At 40.9% G+C, this 20,843-nt stretch overlaps 1 protein-coding gene across 1 annotated transcript in view; it reads left to right on the top strand.

The window, feature by feature from the left end:
* Positions 1–11,765: 11,765 nt before the first annotated feature.
* lamb3 (laminin subunit beta 3) overlaps positions 11,766–20,843 on the top strand; it is a 21,896-nt gene continuing 12,818 nt past the window's right edge. The window contains exons 1-12 of the mRNA XM_084417650.1: positions 11,766–11,872; positions 11,963–12,010; positions 14,154–14,308; positions 15,703–15,817; positions 17,036–17,109; positions 17,585–17,776; positions 18,325–18,388; positions 18,467–18,636; positions 19,195–19,315; positions 19,524–19,712; positions 20,204–20,356; positions 20,592–20,785. Of these exons, the coding sequence (XP_084273776.1) occupies positions 11,980–12,010; positions 14,154–14,308; positions 15,703–15,817; positions 17,036–17,109; positions 17,585–17,776; positions 18,325–18,388; positions 18,467–18,636; positions 19,195–19,315; positions 19,524–19,712; positions 20,204–20,356; positions 20,592–20,785 (1,458 nt within the window). The 5' untranslated portion in view covers positions 11,766–11,872; positions 11,963–11,979. The remainder of the gene's footprint in view (positions 11,873–11,962; positions 12,011–14,153; positions 14,309–15,702; positions 15,818–17,035; positions 17,110–17,584; positions 17,777–18,324; positions 18,389–18,466; positions 18,637–19,194; positions 19,316–19,523; positions 19,713–20,203; positions 20,357–20,591; positions 20,786–20,843) is intronic.

Here is a 20,843-nt window from a genome sequence, read left to right as displayed (position 1 = left end):
CTCAGACCAGACCAGCTCAGACCAGACCAGCTCAAACCAGACCAGTTCAGACCAGACCAGCTCAAACCAGACCAGACCAGCTCAGACCAGACCAGCTCAGACCAGACCAGCTCAAACCAGACCAGTTCAGACCAGACCAGCTCAAACCAGATCAGACCAGCTCAGACAAGTTCAGACCAGCTCAGATCAGCTCAGATCAGATCAGATCAGATCAGACCAGACCCACTCAGACCTGGTCTCCTCACGCAGGTCTTCAGGAGGCATGTCTCCGGTCATCAGAGCTTCTGAGTGTGATTTGAGAGAGTTTGGGCTCGTCTGAAGCATCAGATCCAGCAGTGCTAACCCTGAGCCCAGCAGATAGACCTTCAGCAGACCACGCCTGGGCTTCTGGATCCACAGCTCTCTGATCCTGAGCTCTCACGGTCTCCATGATGTCCAGAGCTCATGAAGCAAGTGCTGATCAGTGTGAGTGAATGAGAGACTGAACTCTATTATCCCTCCTTTATACAGCAGATCCAGACTGACCCGCCCACAGAGACATGAGGAACTACTCAGCTGACCACACCAGTCAGTGAGACCAGCGGGTCAGATTCACCTCAATTCTATTCTACTCTATTCAAGTCTAGTCTACTCTAGTCTATTTTACTCTAGTCTATTCTACTCTAGTCTATTCTACTCTAGTCTATTTTACTCTAGTCTATTCTACTCTAGTCTATTCTACTCTAGTCTATTCTACTCTAGTCTATTTTACTCTAGTCAATTCTACTCTAGTCTATTTTACTCTAGTCTATTTTACTCTAGTCTATTCTACTCTAGTCTATTTTACTCTAGTCTATTTTACTCTAGTCTATTCTACTCTAGTCTATTCTACTCTAGTCTATTCTACTCTAGTCTATTTTACTCTAGTCTATTCTACTCTAGTCTATTTTACTCTAGTCTATTCTACTCTAGTCTATTCTACTCTAGTCTATTTTACTCTAGTCTATTTTACTCTAGTCTATTCTACTCTAGTCTATTCTACTCTAGTCTATTTTACTCTAGTCTATTCTACTCTAGTCTATTTTACTCTAGTCTATTCTACTCTAGTCTATTCTACTCTAGTCTATTTTACTCTAGTCTATTTTACTCTAGTCTATTCTACTCTAGTCTATTCTACTCTAGTCTATTCTACTCTAGTCTATTTTACTCTAGTCTATTCTACTCTAGTCTATTTTACTCTAGTCTATTCTACTCTAGTCTATTCTACTCTAGTCTATTTTACTCTAGTCTATTCTACTCTAGTCTAGTCTACTCTAGTCTATTTTACTCTAGTCTATTTTACTCTAGTCTATTCTACTCTAGTCTATTCTACTCTAGTCTATTTTACTCTAGTCTATTCTACTCTAGTCTATTCTACTCTAGTCTATTTTACTCTAGTCTATTCTACTCTAGTCGATTCTACTCTAGTCTATTTTACTCTAGTCTATTCTACTCTAGTCTATTCTACTCTAGTCTATTTTACTCTAGTCTATTCTACTCTAGTCTATTCTACTCTAGTCTATTTTACTCTAGTCTATTCTACTCTAGTCTATTCTACTCTAGTCTATTTTACTCTAGTCTATTCTACTCTAGTCTACTGTAGTCTATTTTACTCTAGTCTATTCTACTCTAGTCTATTTTACTCTAGTCTATTCTACTCTAGTCTATTCTACTCTAGTCTAGTCTACTCTAGTCTATTTTACTCTAGTCTATTTTACTCTAGTCTATTCTACTCTAGTCTATTCTACTCTAGTCTATTTTACTCTAGTCTATTCTACTCTAGTCTATTCTACTCTAGTCTATTTTACTCTAGTCTAGTCTATTCTACTCTAGTCTATTTTACTCTAGTCTATTCTACTCTAGTCGATTCTACTCTAGTCTATTTTACTCTAGTCTATTCTACTCTAGTCTATTCTACTCTAGTCTATTTTACTCTAGTCTATTCTACTCTAGTCTATTCTACTCTAGTCTATTTTACTCTAGTCTATTCTACTCTAGTCTATTCTACTCTAGTCTATTTTACTCTAGTCTATTCTACTCTAGTCTACTGTAGTCTATTTTACTCTAGTCTATTCTACTCTAGTCTATTTTACTCTAGTCTATTCTACTCTAGTCTATTCTACTCTAGTCTAGTCTACTCTAGTCTATTTTACTCTAGTCTATTTTACTCTAGTCTATTCTACTCTAGTCTATTCTACTCTAGTCTATTTTACTCTAGTCTATTCTACTCTAGTCTATTCTACTCTAGTCTATTTTACTCTAGTCTATTTTACTCTAGTCTAGTCTACTGTAGTCTATTTTACTCTAGTCTATTCTACTCTAGTCTATTTTACTCTAGTCTATTCTACTCTAGTCTAGTCTACTCTAGTCTATTTTACTCTAGTCTATTCTACTCTAGTCTATTCTACTCTAGTCTATTTTACTCTAGTCTATTCTACTCTAGTCTATTTTACTCTAGTCTATTCTACTCTAGTCTATTCTACTCTAGTCTATTCTACTCTAGTCTATTTTACTCTAGTCTATTCTACTCTAGTCTATTCTACTCTAGTCTATTTTACTCTAGTCTATTCTACTCTAGTCTATTTTACTCTAGTCTATTCTACTCTAGTCTATTCTACTCTAGTCTATTCTACTCTAGTCTATTTTACTCTAGTCTATTCTACTCTAGTCTATTCTACTCTAGTCTATTTTACTCTAGTCTATTTTACTCTAGTCTAGTCTACTGTAGTCTATTTTACTCTAGTCTATTCTACTCTAGTCTATTTTACTCTAGTCTATTCTACTCTAGTCTAGTCTACTCTAGTCTATTTTACTCTAGTCTATTCTACTCTAGTCTATTCTACTCTAGTCTATTTTACTCTAGTCTATTCTACTCTAGTCTATTTTACTCTAGTCTATTCTACTCTAGTCTATTCTACTCTAGTCTATTCTACTCTAGTCTATTTTACTCTAGTCTATTCTACTCTAGTCTATTCTACTCTAGTCTATTTTACTCTAGTCTATTCTACTCTAGTCTATTTTACTCTAGTCTATTCTACTCTAGTCTATTCTACTCTAGTCTATTCTACTCTAGTCTATTTTACTCTAGTCTATTCTACTCTAGTCTATTTTACTCTAGTCTATTCTACTCTAGTCTAGTCTAATCTATTACGGTATATTATATTCTACTCTATTCTATTGTAGTCTATTCTATTCTACTCTATTCAAGTCTAGTCTACTCTAGTCTATTTTACTCTAGTCTATTCTACTCTAGTCTATTCTACTCTAGTCTAATCTATTATATTATATTCTACTCTAGTCTATTCTACTCTTGTCTCTATTCCATTCTACTCTATTCTAATCGTCTCTAGTCTATTCTACTCTAGTCTATTCTACTCTAGTCTAATCTATTATATTATATTCTACTCTAGTCTATTCCACCTAAAATACCTTAGCAACACCCTGTCAATTACCCAGAACACCTTTGGAACCATCCGTAATACTCTAGCAACCCTAGAAATGCCTTGGAAACCACCCAAAACATCCTTACAACCACCCACAATACCTTAGCAACGCCCTGGCAATCACCCAGAACAACATGTTAAGAACCACCCTGAACACCAACCTGTCCAATCAGAATTCAGAGTCTGATTGATCCACATGTGTTATTGTGTTTCTCATACTGGTGAGAAACGAGAGTCATACAGTAATGAGCATACAGTGTGATTATGAGTTCAGATGTTATGAACTCATGAATATTAAGGTGGCGCTCGGAGCATGTGAGTGTGAGTGGCTGGAAATTCCAGGGTGAACGGCGACTTTAGATCCAGACGAACAGGAAAACTGGTGATTCTGAATTATCTATTTCATCCCCAGCTAAACCAAACCCGGTGAAAATAAACTGGATTAGAGAAACACTGAATAAATCACCTCTCTGAGCTGCTGTGACGTTTCAGACGTGTGTGAACATGCAGAGGTTCAGGAGTAGAAGAGCAGAATGTTCTGCCACACAACACACACACACTCATTCAGAACATACACACACACACTCATTCAGAACATACACACACACACTCATTCAGAACATACACACACACACACTCGTTCAGAACATACACACACACACACGCACACTCATTCAGAACAAACACGCACACACACACACACACTCGTTCAGAATGGATACTGAAAAAAAAAAAAAAGCTACCAAAGGAAACGTATGGGTGGAAATACCTTTAAAAAAAAGAAAGATTTATTTAAAGATTTATTAAAAAAAAGAAAAGATTTAAGATTATCTTTCACATTTATTCCATTCGTTCTTGACGGTTATGCCACAGGTTCTCATCAACAGCGCACTGAGGGCCCTATTTTAACGATCTGAAACGCAAGTATCCAGCGCAAAGCGCAAGTAACTTTGTGGGCGGGTCTTGGCGCTGTTGCTATTTTCCCGGCGGGATAAATGACTCTTGCGCCAGGCGCAAATCTAAAATGGGTTGGTCTGAAGTAGCTTCATTATTCATAGGTGTGGTTTGGGCGTAACGTGAAATAAACCAATCAGAGCGTCATCTCACATTCCCTTTAAGAGCAGGCACGCTTGTTCTAAAGCGGATTCCTATTATAACGGCGGATTTGCCAGGCGCGCGCCAGGAGCGGTTCACAGCCGATCAGAGCAACGCTCTCGTCAGGGACGTTGGGGATGGAGAAACACACCCAAATTAACTTTGGTTAAACAGGCGTATGATAATTTGGGTAAATGTGTAAGCTAGATGTATGCTTTTATAATAAATTGTCTATCTATCTATCTATCTATCTATCTATCTATTGTAATAATGTATGATTTGCAAAAATGAAAACTGCTGCTTCTGTGTGTAGATGAGAGAATCAAAGTGTATGCGCGTTGTGCTCACGCTACATTGATTATGGCCAAGCATGCGCCCTTAAAATAGCATATGAATAACATGCGCAACGCGCCACTGACTTTAAACAATTTTTTCCTGGTTAGTGGCGCAATTGTTTTCTAAACCTGCAAAATAGCATGAAGGAACGTTTGCACCGGAACACGCCTCCTCTTTTGCGCTGAACCGCCCAGGGAGCGCAAGTTCATTCCCTAGTTTAGCGACGTGCTTCTGTGGAGGGAAAAGCGCGCTTTGCGCGGGTGCAAAATAGGAATGATACATGCATCAGTGTACAAAGTCAATTGCGCTGGGTGCAAGATAGGGCCCTGAATGTTTTCCCCGAGGGAAATGCCTCCTTGCATGGCGTATCCCTGGCAGTCCTCTGCACCTATGGCCAGGCAGCCAGCATTCACTGCCTCCAGGAGGGGCATCTGCTCACATGGTCGGTGATCACACACCTGCCACCTCCAAGCAGAGAAGACCTCCTCGACTGGAGTCAGAAAAGGCGAGTATGCAGGGAGGAACAGCTGTGCTGCAAACCATTCGTTCACAAGGCGAGAGTGATGAGACCCAATGATGACATACAGGGTCATGCCAGGCCTCAACAGCCCTCTCTCTTCGGGTGGAATCAGGATTTCTTTCAATGCATCAAGACATGTGATGAGGCGTTCTGTATTGTATAGGCCAATGGTTGGTATGTGGCAAAGGACCGCATCATTGGAGATGGCAGCACACATGGTGATACTGGCACCCCTCTGGCCTGGCGCTGGGACAGTCCTCTGCCCAATGATGTTCCTCCCGCGTCTCCTCACTTTACAGAGGCTGAAGCGGCTTCATCCACAAAAATGAATTTGTGATGTGCTTCAGCTTCAAGCTCCATTATTCTCTAAGAAAAAGAGCAAATTCATAAAGCAGATTCTTCCAGTGGCATGGAGCTATGGTAAACAAGGTATTACAATAGAAAATCTGTACCTGCACATATTGGAATCGTGCCTCCTTTACGATGTCAGGGTTTCTGTGAGATGGACCTCTGTACAGCTGCTTCATCCTGACGTGGTTTCATTAAGGACTCGATCTATAGTTGCCAAACTCACACCGTTTATATTTCTAATTACTCCCTGATCTGCAGTTACTGCTGCCTGCATTTCACACAGTCTGATCGCAGTGTTTGCCACTACCATATCTACAATGGCTGACTCCTGTTCAATACTAAATATCTTTCCTCTGCCACCAGTGTGGGTTTAGACATTACTGAAGACACAGTTTGTTCTGCTAGCAGGGCAATACAGTAAAGCTGAAATACACAGTGGTACACATTACAGTAACACTGTGAATTACCAGTTCTCATTCCGAAAAAGCCTGACAATAGATGCCACAGTGCTCCGGCTCCGACTGGGCCTCTCTAGAGGACAAGCCATGACTGAGGACATGGTCAATAATTGTTGCCCAAATTTCGTTTGATTGAGCTAGATTTTGTCCTCTTGCTGCTGCAGCTCCTCCACCAAACTCCTCTTCCTCGGGCCCCTCTTCATCGGGCCCCTCTTCCTCGGACTCCTCTTCCTCGGGCTCCTCTTCCTCGGGCTCCTCTTCCTCGGACTCCTCTTCCTCGGGCTCCTCTTCCCCGGGCCCCTCTTCCTCGGGCTCCTCTTCCTCGGGCCCCTCTTCCTCGGGCTCCTCTTCCTCGGACCCCTCTTCCTCGGGCCCCTCTTCCTCTGGCCCCTCTTCCTCGGACTCCTCTTCCTCGGGCTCCTCTTCCTCGGACTCCTCTTCCTCGGGCTCCTCTTCCCCCGGGCCCCTCTTCCTCGGGCTCCTCTTCCTCGGGCTCCTCTTCCTCGGGCTCCTCTTCCTCGGGCCCCTCTTCCTCTGGCCCCTCTTCCTCGGGCTCCTCTTCCTCGGACCCCTCTTCCTCGAGCTCCTCTTCCTCGGGCTCCTCTTCCTCGGACCCCTCTTCCTCGGGCCCCTCTTCCTCGGGCCCCTCTTCCTCGGGCTCCTCTTCCTCGGGCTCCTCTTCCTCGGGCCCCTCTTCCTCGGGCTCCTCTTCCTCGGACTCCTCTTCCTCGGGCTCCTCTTCCTCTTCCTCGGGCCCCTCTTCCTCGGGCCCCTCTTCCTCGGGCCCCTCTTCCTCGGGCTCCTCTTCCTCGGGCCCCTCTTCCTCGGGCTCCTCTTCCTCGGACTCCTCTTCCTCGGGCCCCTCTTCCTCTGGCCCCTCTTCCATGGCCTCTTCCTCTCCTTCCGTGCCTATGGCCTCTTGGATCCATGCTTGCACATAGCAACACAGAGGTGGCATCTTCTATAGATGGATGAGGACTGATTGCTGATTAAAGAGTTGTGCAAATGAGTTTCACACAGGTGCATCGAGATTTATAACTATGCAAGTACTTTCTATCAGCTGTGAATAGATGTTTTCCTTTTGTTCAACACAGTGAATCCAATAGAGTTCGGGGTCTTTCAATGAGATCTGTGGTAACTGTTCTGACAAAGGGTGTGAAAAATGTGTGAAACAAATGAAAAAGTGTTAAAACATTTGCAAGAGAAGACTTCTGCTGTGCTAATAATGTGATGATGAAGATCAGGCGGATCCCAGTTTCATTTAGGCTCAATCCCAATTCACCCCTTGCCCCTACCCCTTGGCCCTACCCCTCTGTTTTGCGCGTTCCCGTGAAGGGGTAGGGTTGTCTCAATTCTCTTTTGGTTGGAGGGGTAGGGGGAAGGGGAAGGGCCAGATAGCCCTTGAAACGAAGATTTTTCGGGACCACACTTCAAACGAAGGGGTATGAAAAATTTACCTGCATACACTGGCTACAGAGGCAACATGACTGCCAATAATCATTTTCTTTGTCACATTCAATCTTGTGTTCATATTTACGGTCATGTTCTTCAAAGAAACGGTTGCAAAAAAACGCTAAAGTTCGTTAACAATATGACGTGTGTAAAAAGCAGTTTGAAGCGAAGTGGACGCGCGAATGAGGCGAATTCGCGTCCACCGCACCGCGCTAAACGTCTCATTCGCGTCGCAAGACCTCCAGACGCGCTTAAACGCGTCTTAACATTGAAATCACTCGCGCCAGACGCTCTATTCACGTTTGGTGTGAACGCGGCAGCATTAGGCGTCGAAGATATCGTCATCTCCGTTGTTTTCTGCAAACTTCAGAAGAAAAATGCAAAAAATAGCTAACTCACCAAAACTACAGCTGACGACGGCATCTTGGAACTGATGCACTTTTATGATGGACAGATGCACTTTTATGATGGACGGATGCACTTTTATGATGGACGGATGCACTTTTATGATGGACGGATGCACTTTTATGATGGACGGATGCACTTTTATGATGGACGGATGCACTTTTATGATGGACTGATGCACTTTTATGATGGACTGATGCACTTTTATGATGGACTGATGCACTTTTATGATGGACTGATGCACTTTTATAATGGATGGATGCACTTTTATGATGGACAGATGCACTTTTATGATGGACTGATGCACTTTTATGATGGACAGATGCACTTTTATGATGGACTGATGCACTTTTATGATGGACGGATGCACTTTTATGATGGACGGATGCACTTTTATGATGGACTGATGCACTTTTATGATGGACTGATGCACTTTTATGATGCACTTTTATGATGGACTGATGCACTTTTATGATGGACTGATGCACTTTTATGATGGATGGATGCACTTTTATGATGGACAGATGCACTTTTATGATGGACTGATGCACTTTTATGATGGACAGATGCACTTTTTATGATGGACAGATGCACTTTTATGATGGACGGATGCACTTTTATGATGGACTGATGCACTTTTATGATGGACTGATGCACTTTTATGATGGACAGATGCACTTTTATGATGGACTGATGCACTTTTATGATGGACTGATGCACTTTTATGATGGACGGATGCACTTTTATGATGGATAGATGCACTTTTATGATGGACGGATGCACTTTTATGATGGACAGATGCACTTTTTATGATGGACTGATGCACTTTTATGATGGACTGATGCACTTTTATGATGGACTGATGCACTTTTATGATGATAGATGCACTTTTATGATGGACAGATGCACTTTTATGATGGACTGATGCACTTTTATGATGGACTGATGCACTTTTATGATGGACTGATGCACTTTTATGATGATAGATGCACTTTTATGATGGATAGATGCACTTTTATGATGATAGATGCACTTTTATGATGATAGATGCACTTTTATGATGGATAGATGCACTTTTATGATGGACAGATGCACTTTTATGATGGACTGATGCACTTTTATGATGGACTGATGCACTTTTATGATGATAGATGCACTTTTATGATGGACTGATGCATTTTTATGATGGACTGATGCACTTTTATGATGCTAGATGCACTTTTATGATGGACAGATGCACTTTTATGATGGACTGATGCACTTTTATGATGCTAGATGCACTTTTATGATGGACAGATGCACTTTTATGATGGATGGATGCATGTTTTTGAGCTTTAATCTGTTGGTTGCAATTCACTGCCATTATAAAGCTTGGAAGAGCCAGGACATTTTTTAATATAACTCTGATTGTGTTCGTCTGAAAGAAGAGTGTCATACACACCTAGGATGACTTGAGGGAGAGTAAATCATGGGCTAATTTTCATTTGAAAGTGAACTACTCCTTTAAGAGTGATTATGTTTTTTTTTTTGATAAATGCATATTTTGTGTTATTTGTATTATATCGTGAGATTTGTACGTACGAGTAATAATTTGAAGAATAAGAACTTAGGAAGGGTTGGAATTTTCCCTTGTGGAAGAACGGCGAAGAACGAAAAATAGCTCAGACTGCCATTACAAAACACTTGAATACTCCACAGACTATAGACAGAACAACTACAATAAACCTGCTATATCAACAAAACAAATATACACACAGTATATACACACATTACCAAATGATTGCTAATCCATATGACAATAAGATAATCAGTGACAAAATAAATAAGACAATAAAGTGACATTTTTGATCTTCCGAGTGTCCAGTATTCTTACCTAATATTAACATAAGTTAGATATTAGTGTTGATTAAACATTAGTCCCAGATTTATTGGTCTCTTCCTCACAGTTCGTCAGTCGAACCCTGTCACATCTTCACCCTCCCTTCATCATCTTCATAACTGTGTTTCTTCACACTGAGCAATGGTTTCCCATTACCATATATGAGTTTATGAATATTTATGAATGTCTATGAGCCTATGGGTGTTGCATTATGTGTCGTCATAGTGATCTGGCAACCGTGTTCAGGTGTGGCACCTTCGTCTGTGTGTGTTGAGTCACTGTCTCACCTCAGACACACCCCACACACACACACACCCCACACACACACACACAGAGCTGAAATCAGTGCCTGCAGGCAGAGAGTTTTAAAACACACACAAACACACGTAACCCTTCATCACACACACACACACAAATACACGTAACTCTTCATCACACACACACCCGACATACACGCACACACTCACACACAGAGCTGAAATCATTGCCTGCAGGCGGACACACGTTAACTTAGCTATCTTCGTGGGCACTCTCCATAGACATAATGGTTTTTATACTTTACAAACTGTATATTCTCTCCTCTTAAGGCCTCATTATACTTCTGCGTCGGACCTACGCCGGAGCCTATACGCCGTAGGCAACGTGTTGGTTTTAATTTATACTTCTGTGTTGTTGTCCGCGTTGACGCGTACCTAGGGAGCGTGTGAAACCCCGAGGGAGGGGTTCTGGCAGACCAATCACAGCGCTTGTGTCCGCGTAGAATTGACGCGTTGTTACATTTTTGGAGAGGTGCACGTCAGGGTACGCCGTAGGGTACGCGCGCTACACACAGCCTACGACGTAGCTACGGCGGCAGTTCGACGCAGAAGCATAAAACAGGCTTTACACTAACCTGACCCCTAAACCTACCCATCACACACACACACACACACACACACACACACACACACACACACACACACACACACACACTAACCCTACCCCTAAACCTACCCATCACACACACACACACACACACACACACACACACACACACACACACACACACACACACACACACACACACACTAACCCGACCCCTAAACCTACCCATCACACACACACACACACACACACACACACACACACACACACACACTAACCCGACCCCTAAACCTACCCATCACACACACACACACACACACACACACTAACCTGACCCCTAAACCTACATCACACACACACACACACACACACACACACACACACACACACACACACTAACCCGACCTTTAAACCTACCCATCACAAACAACTTTCTGTGTTTTTACCTTTAAAAAAGCCTTTAATTACTTTATTTTGATACCAGATTAACAAATGAGGACGTCCCTAAAGGAGGTTTTTGGGGATTTTGTCAGGATTTGGTCATTTCTGGATACAAATTTTTACCCAATATATAGTCTCCGCAGGCGGAGAGCTTTAAAACACACATAAACACACGTAACTCTTCATCACACACACTCTCTGTTCAGCAAACACTCAGGAAATGCTGGACTCTTTGTTTATGATTGTATAAATCAACACAGAGTCTCTGAAACTGAACCTAAAACTGCTGGCTAGTGTCCTGAACGACCACAGTACACACACACACACACACACACTGAATATAGTGTTCATCAGTCTGTATCATAATAATGAATCACGATTAAATTCCATCTCTGTTACTTTGAGGATGTGAGTGTGTGTGTGTGCGCACATGTTGATTCATGTTATGAAGGGTGTGACGCTGTGAGGAAGGGTATAACACACACACACACACACACACACACACACACACACAGGTGAGCGGCTCCTGAAATAAAAGCCAAACACACACGGCACACGCTGCATTTGAACACTTCACACACACAGAACTACAGCTTTCACACACAAACCGGTGAGTTCTTCACTTTAACATGGTAAATGAACCCTGACTTTAAGTGTCCTTCAGTTGTGCTTTAAAGAACGTTGTGTTTTATCCGTTTAGATCCAGATATTGTCCGGATGAAGACGTGGATTTTTCTTTCTTTAGCAGGTTTGTTGTGTTCAAAGCTTTTAATCATGATGGTTTTGGGCATGTATCATATTATGAACATTAATATTATTATTATATAATATTATTATTATGTTTTTTTGAAAAGATAATGATATTCTTCATATGTTATGTGAATGTTATGTGAGTTCCGCGTGATTTTACCGTGGTAAAGTGTAGGGTGGGAATCGAAAACTTGAGGTCAGGAATCGGATACTTGTTATAAAATTTACATTTCGATTCCTCTTATCGATTCCTCTGTGAGCATTTCAATATGACTTTAAACCACTGAAGCGAGAGACTCTGTTTTCTGTGTTCATGTGTATCAGTATATTGGATCCGGCAGCTCTTAAAGTGACAGCAGCCTAATATTCCTGCTCTATAATAACACTGATATTCCTAATATAACATATAATATATATGCCGTCTCTATAATAACACTAATCAAACAACAGAAGACACAGAGAAAATTATCTCATTCTTCACTGAATAACTTTTGTAACTATATTTGTAATGTATATTTTATTTATAAAGTACAGTGTTATTTTACATTTGATTCCAGTTTCTGAACCTGAAAATCTTAAAACTGTTTATTTCAATCGTGTCTGTGATCAGCTGTGTCTATTAGTTGCGATTTGTTAATTTTTTATTTGTTCTTTTTTAATCACTGAGTGTTTATTGTCTTTAATAATGCTTGAAGTCTATATTAGTTGGGCTAGTTGTTCTTCTATGGTGTTTTTAAACCACAGGCAAACGCTCCTTGTGTAAGTGTTCTTTATCCTGATGATTTCTGCTCATGATATTCAGATACAGTTACATGTTTTGCAATAAGACTAGGGCCCTTTCTTACAACTGCAATGCAGCGCCAAGCGCGACGCAAGTGTTTTCTGCTAGTTTCAGCCCGACGCAGTTATCATTTTCACGTCCTGCGCCGCGTTGTTTAAATAGCAAATGCATTTGCGCCCATTTGTGCCCATGAGCTGCTGGTCTGAGATCGAGTGTGTGTTCTGGCGCATTGTTGGAGCGTTGCTATTTTGAGGAACAGAAATAGACTGAGCCGCTGACCGACTGAACCTGCTCTAAAGTCAATGGCGCAATATATTTTTTTGTTATTTAAAGAGCGCGTTAGTAATGTGCGCCTATAGGCGGGTCCACAACCCGCGTACATTCTGCTTATTACACACACACTCTGCTTATTAAACACACAGGGACGCAAAGCAACACACAAACATGCCAAATATTAAAAATAAAAGTGTAAAAGATTAATATTGTGTACATAAAGATATGGTGAATCCGGCTTGTCCTGTAGAACTTTTACCTCGCGCACGAGCAGATCCGTTTGCGCTCTGGAGACGCGTTCGGTCTTTCCACTGTCAAATTCCGTCATGTAAATAGCGAATCCGCCATGGTGCAAGCGCAACTGGCATTTAAAGGGAATGGGAGATGAGACTCTGATTGGTTTAACGCACGTAAATCCCAAAACACACCCATTACTCATTATGAGAATAGGGACGACCCTTTTAGACCATGCGCCGGGAGCACCGACCATTTTTCCCGTCGTTAAACTAGCAAAAATGTATTCAGACTCACCCTAAGTGAACTTGCGCCCTGCGCTTTAGACCATGTGCTTAGATCATTAAAATAGGGCCCTAAATGTGAATGATATCTAAGTTTTATTTACCATATTGGAATCGAAATTAGGAATCGATAAGCAGAATCGGAATCGGAATCGTTAAAATTCTAACGATACCCAACCCTAGTAAAGTGTTGTGTTGTGTTCTGGTCTCCAGCCCTGTCTGTTGAGTTTTACCGTGATTTTACCGTGGTAAAGTGTCGTGGTCTTGTCTCCAGCTCTGTCTGGTGAGCTTTCCTGTTATTTTACTGTGGTAAAGTGTTGTGTTCTGGTCTCCAGCTCTGTCTGCTGAGCTTTACCGTGATTTTACTGTGGTAAAGTGTTGTGTGCTGGTCTCCAGCTCTGTCTGCTGAGCTTTATCGTGATTTTTACCGTGGTAAAGTGTCGTGTTCTGGTCTCCAGCTCTGTCTGCTGAGTATTACCGTGATTTTACCGTGGTAAAGTGTTGTGTGCTGGTCTCCAGCTCTGTCTGCTGAGCTTTACCGTGGTAAAGTGTTGTGTTCTGGTCTCCAGCTCTGTCTGCGCTGTGTGTGGCACAGCAGGACTGTAGTCGAGGCGCTTGTTACCCGCTGATGGGCGACCTGCTCCTGGGCCGAGAGCAGAACCTGCGCGCCTCCTCCACATGCGGTCAGATGGGGTCAGAGGTCGTCTGCGCTCCACACGGACAGGTGAGGAACTGGGAAACATAAATAACAGAAAAAACTCTTTCATAAAATGATGACACAAAAAGTAAAAATCGAAATAATTACCAAGTTGAAATTATAATCATAATTATGACATTCAAAAGTCGGAATTACAACAAAAAAAATCTAAATTCGGACTTAAAAGTCATAATTATGACATAGAAAGTCATAATTTCAACTTTTAACTTTGTTTTTTTATCTATGACTTCACCATATTTTTAAGTTTCAAGTAAAATAAAGAAAAAAATATATATATTAATAAATATATATATGTGTGTGTGATTTAATATTTATTTTACATTACAGTAATGAGAATGTAAGGGGAAAAAGTGTTTAATTGTCATGAAAATAATATCATAACACAAAAAAATCTTTGGGTTCACTAACTTAATGAAAATATCTAATTTCTTATGGTTTTAGGGTGAAATATAACTCGAGAGTTTTCATGACATTCACTCATTTCTGGTTTTTATGGTTCGCTAGCAGCAGTTTTTGAGGCTGATGCATTTCGAGTTGAACTTGTTTACTCATGTTATTGCTGACGGTTTGTAAAACTAAATCTTCACGCAGACATTCTGTTCTCATTAGGACATGATGAGACGTAATAATGAACAAACTCAGATTCCCCAACCTGAGGCGACGCTCATATGAGACTGTTTTATACTACATGTGATAATTAAACACATTTTACCTCTATAATCTTACTGTATGACTACTGGCTCATTTGTGCGTGTGTTTATTTATTTAGACTGACATTATAATGACATAAAAAGTCAAAATTATAAGATACTAAGTCATAATTATGAGATAAAAAAGTTGAAATTATGGCTTAAAAATTCATAAAATGATGACATAAAAAGTACAAATCAAACAAATTACCAAGTTGAAACTATAACCTATTTATGACATTAAACATATTCTGAAAAAAAAAAAAAAAAAAACTGACTTAAAAGTCATAATTATGACATAGAAGGTTTTTTTTTAAAGTCATATGTCAATCATATTTCATAATTTCGACTTTATCTCATAATTTCAACTTTTAATGTCATAAATATGACATAAAAAGTCAAAATGATGCTGTAACTATGTCATAAAAGTCAAAATTATAACTCAGTAAATCATAATGATCTATTTTTGTAATCATTTCGATTTTCTATGCCATAATGATGACATAAATTAAAAAAATTGTATTTAGTATAATCACAATTTCGCATTTTTATGTCATATTAATGACTTTTTATGTCATAATTAAGATTTATCAAACTTTTTTTCTTATGTGGCGAAAATGGGCTTCCATAAATGAGACCAGAACTGCTTAAGTCCCATAAGCCACACAGAGTCCAACTCAATCATGTCTAAACAAACCCTCTGTGTCCCAGTGGAAGATGAAATGTTGTCCGTGTGACTCTCGGAACCCCGCGGCCTATAACGCTCACACGATCCGGAACGTGATCTCCAGCGCCGGACCCAACCGATGGTGGCAGTCCAAGAAAGGTACGACATCAAAAACCACATCGCTGATGAAAACACAGCAACAACATTCTGTTCGCCATTTTGTTTACCTCAGGATCACTTTATTTATGTCAGTCAGGTTACTCAGGTATTCGATATGTTCGAGTTTGGCTGACCGACTACATGTAATTAAAGGACATCATAACGAAAAGTACATATAATAAATAGTTTTAATTCTACACAATGAACATTTCAACAGTATTTTCTATAACTAAAACGTCAAATTAACGGGCAGCGCATATTTTTACAACCATGACAACAGCAGATAGCGCGCGGGAACCGTTATGATCAGTCTTTGAAACGTAAATACTGCCGATAAATAAACACTTAATTATTGATTTATATTAATTACACAAAATACATTTAAGATAACAGAAGTTTATCGCGAGCACAGCGAAACCACTTTATGTTACGTAAAACGAATAAATGGCTCTAAATCTTACAATCATCTTAGTCATCAAAACCCACTTTTTATTGTAAAATATTTAAACAAATGATTTAAATGAGGTTTTATTTAACTATGGTAATTATAAAATTTGTTCAGTTAATGCCGAAGCAAATGTACTTTCTTTCTAATTTACACTACCAAACTGTATTGTTTTAAACATATTCAGTACTTTTAATTAAATACTTCACATTTGTTCGTAATTAATAAAATTTAAACACGATTTTGCACAATACAATTTGATGGAAATATTCCAGGACAAACATGTCCGTCATTCCATCATTGAAAGGTTTTCCTGTGTTAATATGAGTGTGTGTGTGTGTGTGTGTGTGTGTGTGTTTATACAGTGTGTGTGTGTGTGTGTGTGTGTGTGTGTGTGTTTATACAGTGTTAATGTGAGTGTGTGTGTGTGTGTGTGTGTGTGTTTATACAGTGTTAATGTGAGTGTGTGTGTTTATACAGTGTTAATGTGAGTGTGTGTGTGTTTACAGTGTTAATATGAGTGTGTGTGTTTATACAGTGATAATATGAGTGTGTGTGTTTATACAGTGATAATGTGAGTGTGTGTGTGTGTGTGTTTATACAGTGTTAATGTGAGTGTGTGTGTGTTTATACAGTGTTAATGTGAGTGTGTGTGTTTGTACAGTGTTAATGTGAGTGTGTGTGTTTATACCGTGTTAATGTGAGTGTGTGTGTGTGTTTATGTGAGTGTGTGTGTTTATACAGTGTTAATGTGAGTGTGTGTGTTATTCCAGATGTGAGTCCGGTGACGCTGCAGCTGGATTTAAATGGGATATATCACCTGGAAACGGTCCTACTATCTTTTAAGGTATCTGATACTCAGTCTCATTGGCAATGTTTACATGCACAACTTTTATTCAATCGGACTGAATTTATTCCGACTGATGAATCTGATTAGTGTTTACACAAGCGCTAAACATGTGATCGGGTTGATGTGTGTGTTTATATGTAAAAAGCTTCAAATCGCTATATATTTTTCGACATGCCCACATTACACGAATTCTCCTCCATTGGTTCTTTATTTGTTTTAAACAGCAGACTTAATATTGACCCATTTCTGGTCATAATTTGGAGACGATGAGCGTATGAACCTGCAGTAATTAGGAATAAACCCCCCCTTTCAGTCCGATCGAAATTTTGTTCGGATCGAGCTCAATCAGATCTTTTTTCAGTCCGATTGAGCCGTCAATCCCCTTACTAACCGATTATTTGATTGCATGTAAACGTAGCCAGTCTTTATTTGCTATGAAGTGCTGTTTTCTAACGGGTCCTGTGGTCCGCAGGGCCCGAGGCCTGACGCGCTGATCATCGAGAGGTCGAGGGATTTCGGGGGGTCGTGGCAGCCGGTCCTGTACATGGCCACCGACTGCCCCTCCACCTTCCCTCAGGTGAGCACGTCGTTCCCTCGGCGCCTGCAGGACACGTACTGCTACACTCTGCCCTCCACCGCAGACCAGCCCTACAGGGACCAGAAGGTACATCTTCATTCATGGCAATAACATCATCATAATTATGACATATTTATGAGACTAAAAGTCACATTTATGAGATACTTAGGTATAATTATGAGATTAAAAGTCTAAATCATGACATATTAAGACAAAAAGTTACAATTTTGACAGTCAATTATGACAAAAAGTTGAAATTATGACAAAAAGTTACAATTATCACAAAAAGTTACAATTATCACAAAAAGACAAAATTATGACAAAAGTAAAAATTTGGACAAAAAGTTTACATTTTGATAAAAAGTCAAAATTATGACATATTAAGTCATCTATGAAATTTTGACAAGTCAGTTATGATATAAAAAGTCAAAATTATGACAAAAAGTTTATATTTTAACAAAAAGACAATTTTGACAAAAAGTCAATAAAAAGTCATCGTTTATGATAAAAAGTCAAAATTATAAGATAAAAAGTCGAAATGATGACTTTTTATTTGATCATTTTGATTTACCAAAGCATGATTTTGTTTTCTTAATAAACGGGCTTCCTTATGTTGACGATTCTCTTCTCCTCAGGTTAACTTTTATCCTCTCCATCAGTTCTCAAACATCGATCTACCCAACGAATACAAAATTGAAGGTGAGATGTTTTGACTTTATGAGATTTACTGATTAATAACTGCCAGATGTGATGATTGACGGCTGGTTTGCCCCTCAGTGGCGTCGGGATTCACGGGTCTGCGGGTCAATTTGACCCGGTTGGGTCCGGTTCCCAGTTTGCCGGGCCGAGGCCTGAGTCAGTTCTACGCCCTGCGGGAGATGAAGGTTGTCGGATCCTGTTTCTGCCACGGACACGCAAACCAGTGCAGCAGCCAGACCAACACACAGGTCACACTCACACACACTCACACACACACACTCTCTCTCACACACACACACACTCTCACACTCACACACTCACACACACAGGCGCACACATCTTTGTGGGGACTCTCCATAGATGTAATGGTTTTTATACTGTACAAACTGTATATTCTGTCCCCTCACACTAACCCTACCCCTAAACCTACCCATCACACACACACACACACACACACACACACTAACCCTACCCCTAAACCTACCCATCACAGAAAACTTTCTGCATGTTTACATTTTCAAAAAAATATAATTTAGTATGTTTATTAACCCATTTCCCTCGTGGGGACCACTGGCTGGCTGGCTGGCTGGTCCCCACAATGGAGGTGATCTCAGGTTTTACTATCCTTGTGGGGACATTTGGTTCCCACAATGTAATATAAACAAAAACACACACACACACACACACAGACAGACCAGTGCAGCAGCCAGACCAACACACAGGTCACACACACACACACACTCCCATACACACACACAACACTGTAAAGCTCACGCAGCTCATGCGTGTGTGTTTGTGTTCTGCAGGTTGGAGGTGTGTGTGACTGTCAGCACAACACGGCCGGTGTGAACTGTGAGCGATGTGACGACTTCCACAACGACCTTCCCTGGAGACCCGCGGAGAGCGGAAACACACACACCTGCAAACGTACGCATGCGTCACAATCAATAAATATTAAAATATTAGAACTTATAGCTAAAATCACTTCAAAGAAATGGCAGAAGTGTTATGCTAGTGTTATGCTAGCGTTAATGCTAGTGTTAATGCTAGTGTGTTATTTCATATAAAGCTATGAAGATGTGCTATACATCAGCTGGAGTGTGTCATCATGTGTGTGTGGTGTGTGTGTGTGCAGGTTGTGACTGTAATAATCACTCTGATCGCTGTCACTTCGACCCGCTGCGTTACGAGGCGACGGGCCGGCGCTCTGGAGGAGTGTGTGACGGATGTTCTCATCACACAACGGGACACAACTGTGAGCGCTGTGTGCAAAACTACTACCCTAACCCTCTGAGTGACATGAGGAGCCCCGACGCCTGCCTGCGTGAGGATACACACACACACACACACACACACAAACACACACACACACACACACACACACACACATGTCTGGTTCACTATCTTTGTGGGGACTCTCCATAGACGTAATGGTTTTTATACAGTACAAACTGTATATTCTGTCCCCTTACACTAACCCTACCCCTAAACCTACCCATCACACACACACACACACACACACACACACACACACTAACCCTACCCCTAAACCTACCCATCACAGAAAACTTTCTGCATTTTTACATTTTCAAAAAAATATAATTTAGTATGTTTATTTACCCATTCCCCTCATGAGGACCGCTGGCTGGTCCCCACAATGGAGGTGATCTCAGGTTTTACTATCCTTGTGGAGACATTTGGTTCCCACAATGTAATATAAATCAAACGCACACAGACACACACACACACACTTACATATACATACACACACACACACACATGAGGATGATGCTGATGATGAAGGTGTGTCCTCAGGTTGTCTGTGTGACCCCGCGGGCTCTAAGAGCGGGGGTCAGTGTGACGCGTCAGGAGTGTGTGTGTGTAAAGAGAACGTGGAGGGCGATCGCTGCGACCGCTGTAAAGACGGACACTACAACCTCGACGCCAACAACCCTCTCGGCTGCTCCAGTGAGTCACAGCTCATATTCAACACACCTCATACAAATACCACGATCTATTCATATTCAATTCATACTAAATATTAAATTGCCAATAAATAAATAGGAAATGATATTAAATAAAATAATATCAAAGAAATTGCATGGACTGCGTTAAATTAAATAGTAAAAAATCGAATTAAAAAAAGGTCTTTAGGCTGAATGTGTTTAACGAACTGCCTGTATGTGTGTGTGTGTGTGTTCAGAGTGCTCCTGCAGTTATGTCGGGTCGGTCAGCGGTGTGTGTAACCAGCTGACGGGTCAGTGTGTGTGTCGCGCTAACGCTGAGGGTTTAGCGTGTGACCGTTGTGCTGCTGGTTACTGGAACCCGTCGTCGCCCAACGGTTGCCAGCCGTGTGACTGTGACCCCATCAACGCCCGCAGCGCCACCTGTGACCAGGTACACACATCTCACACACACACACACACACACACACACACACACACACACACACATA

The sequence above is a fragment of the Rutilus rutilus genome, assembly GCF_951802725.1.
Source record: "Rutilus rutilus genome assembly, chromosome: 8".
Classification (NCBI taxonomy): Eukaryota; Metazoa; Chordata; class Actinopteri; order Cypriniformes; family Leuciscidae; genus Rutilus; species Rutilus rutilus.
The sequence above is the reverse complement of the archived record's forward strand: the minus strand, read 5'-3'. Positions and strand labels throughout refer to the sequence as shown.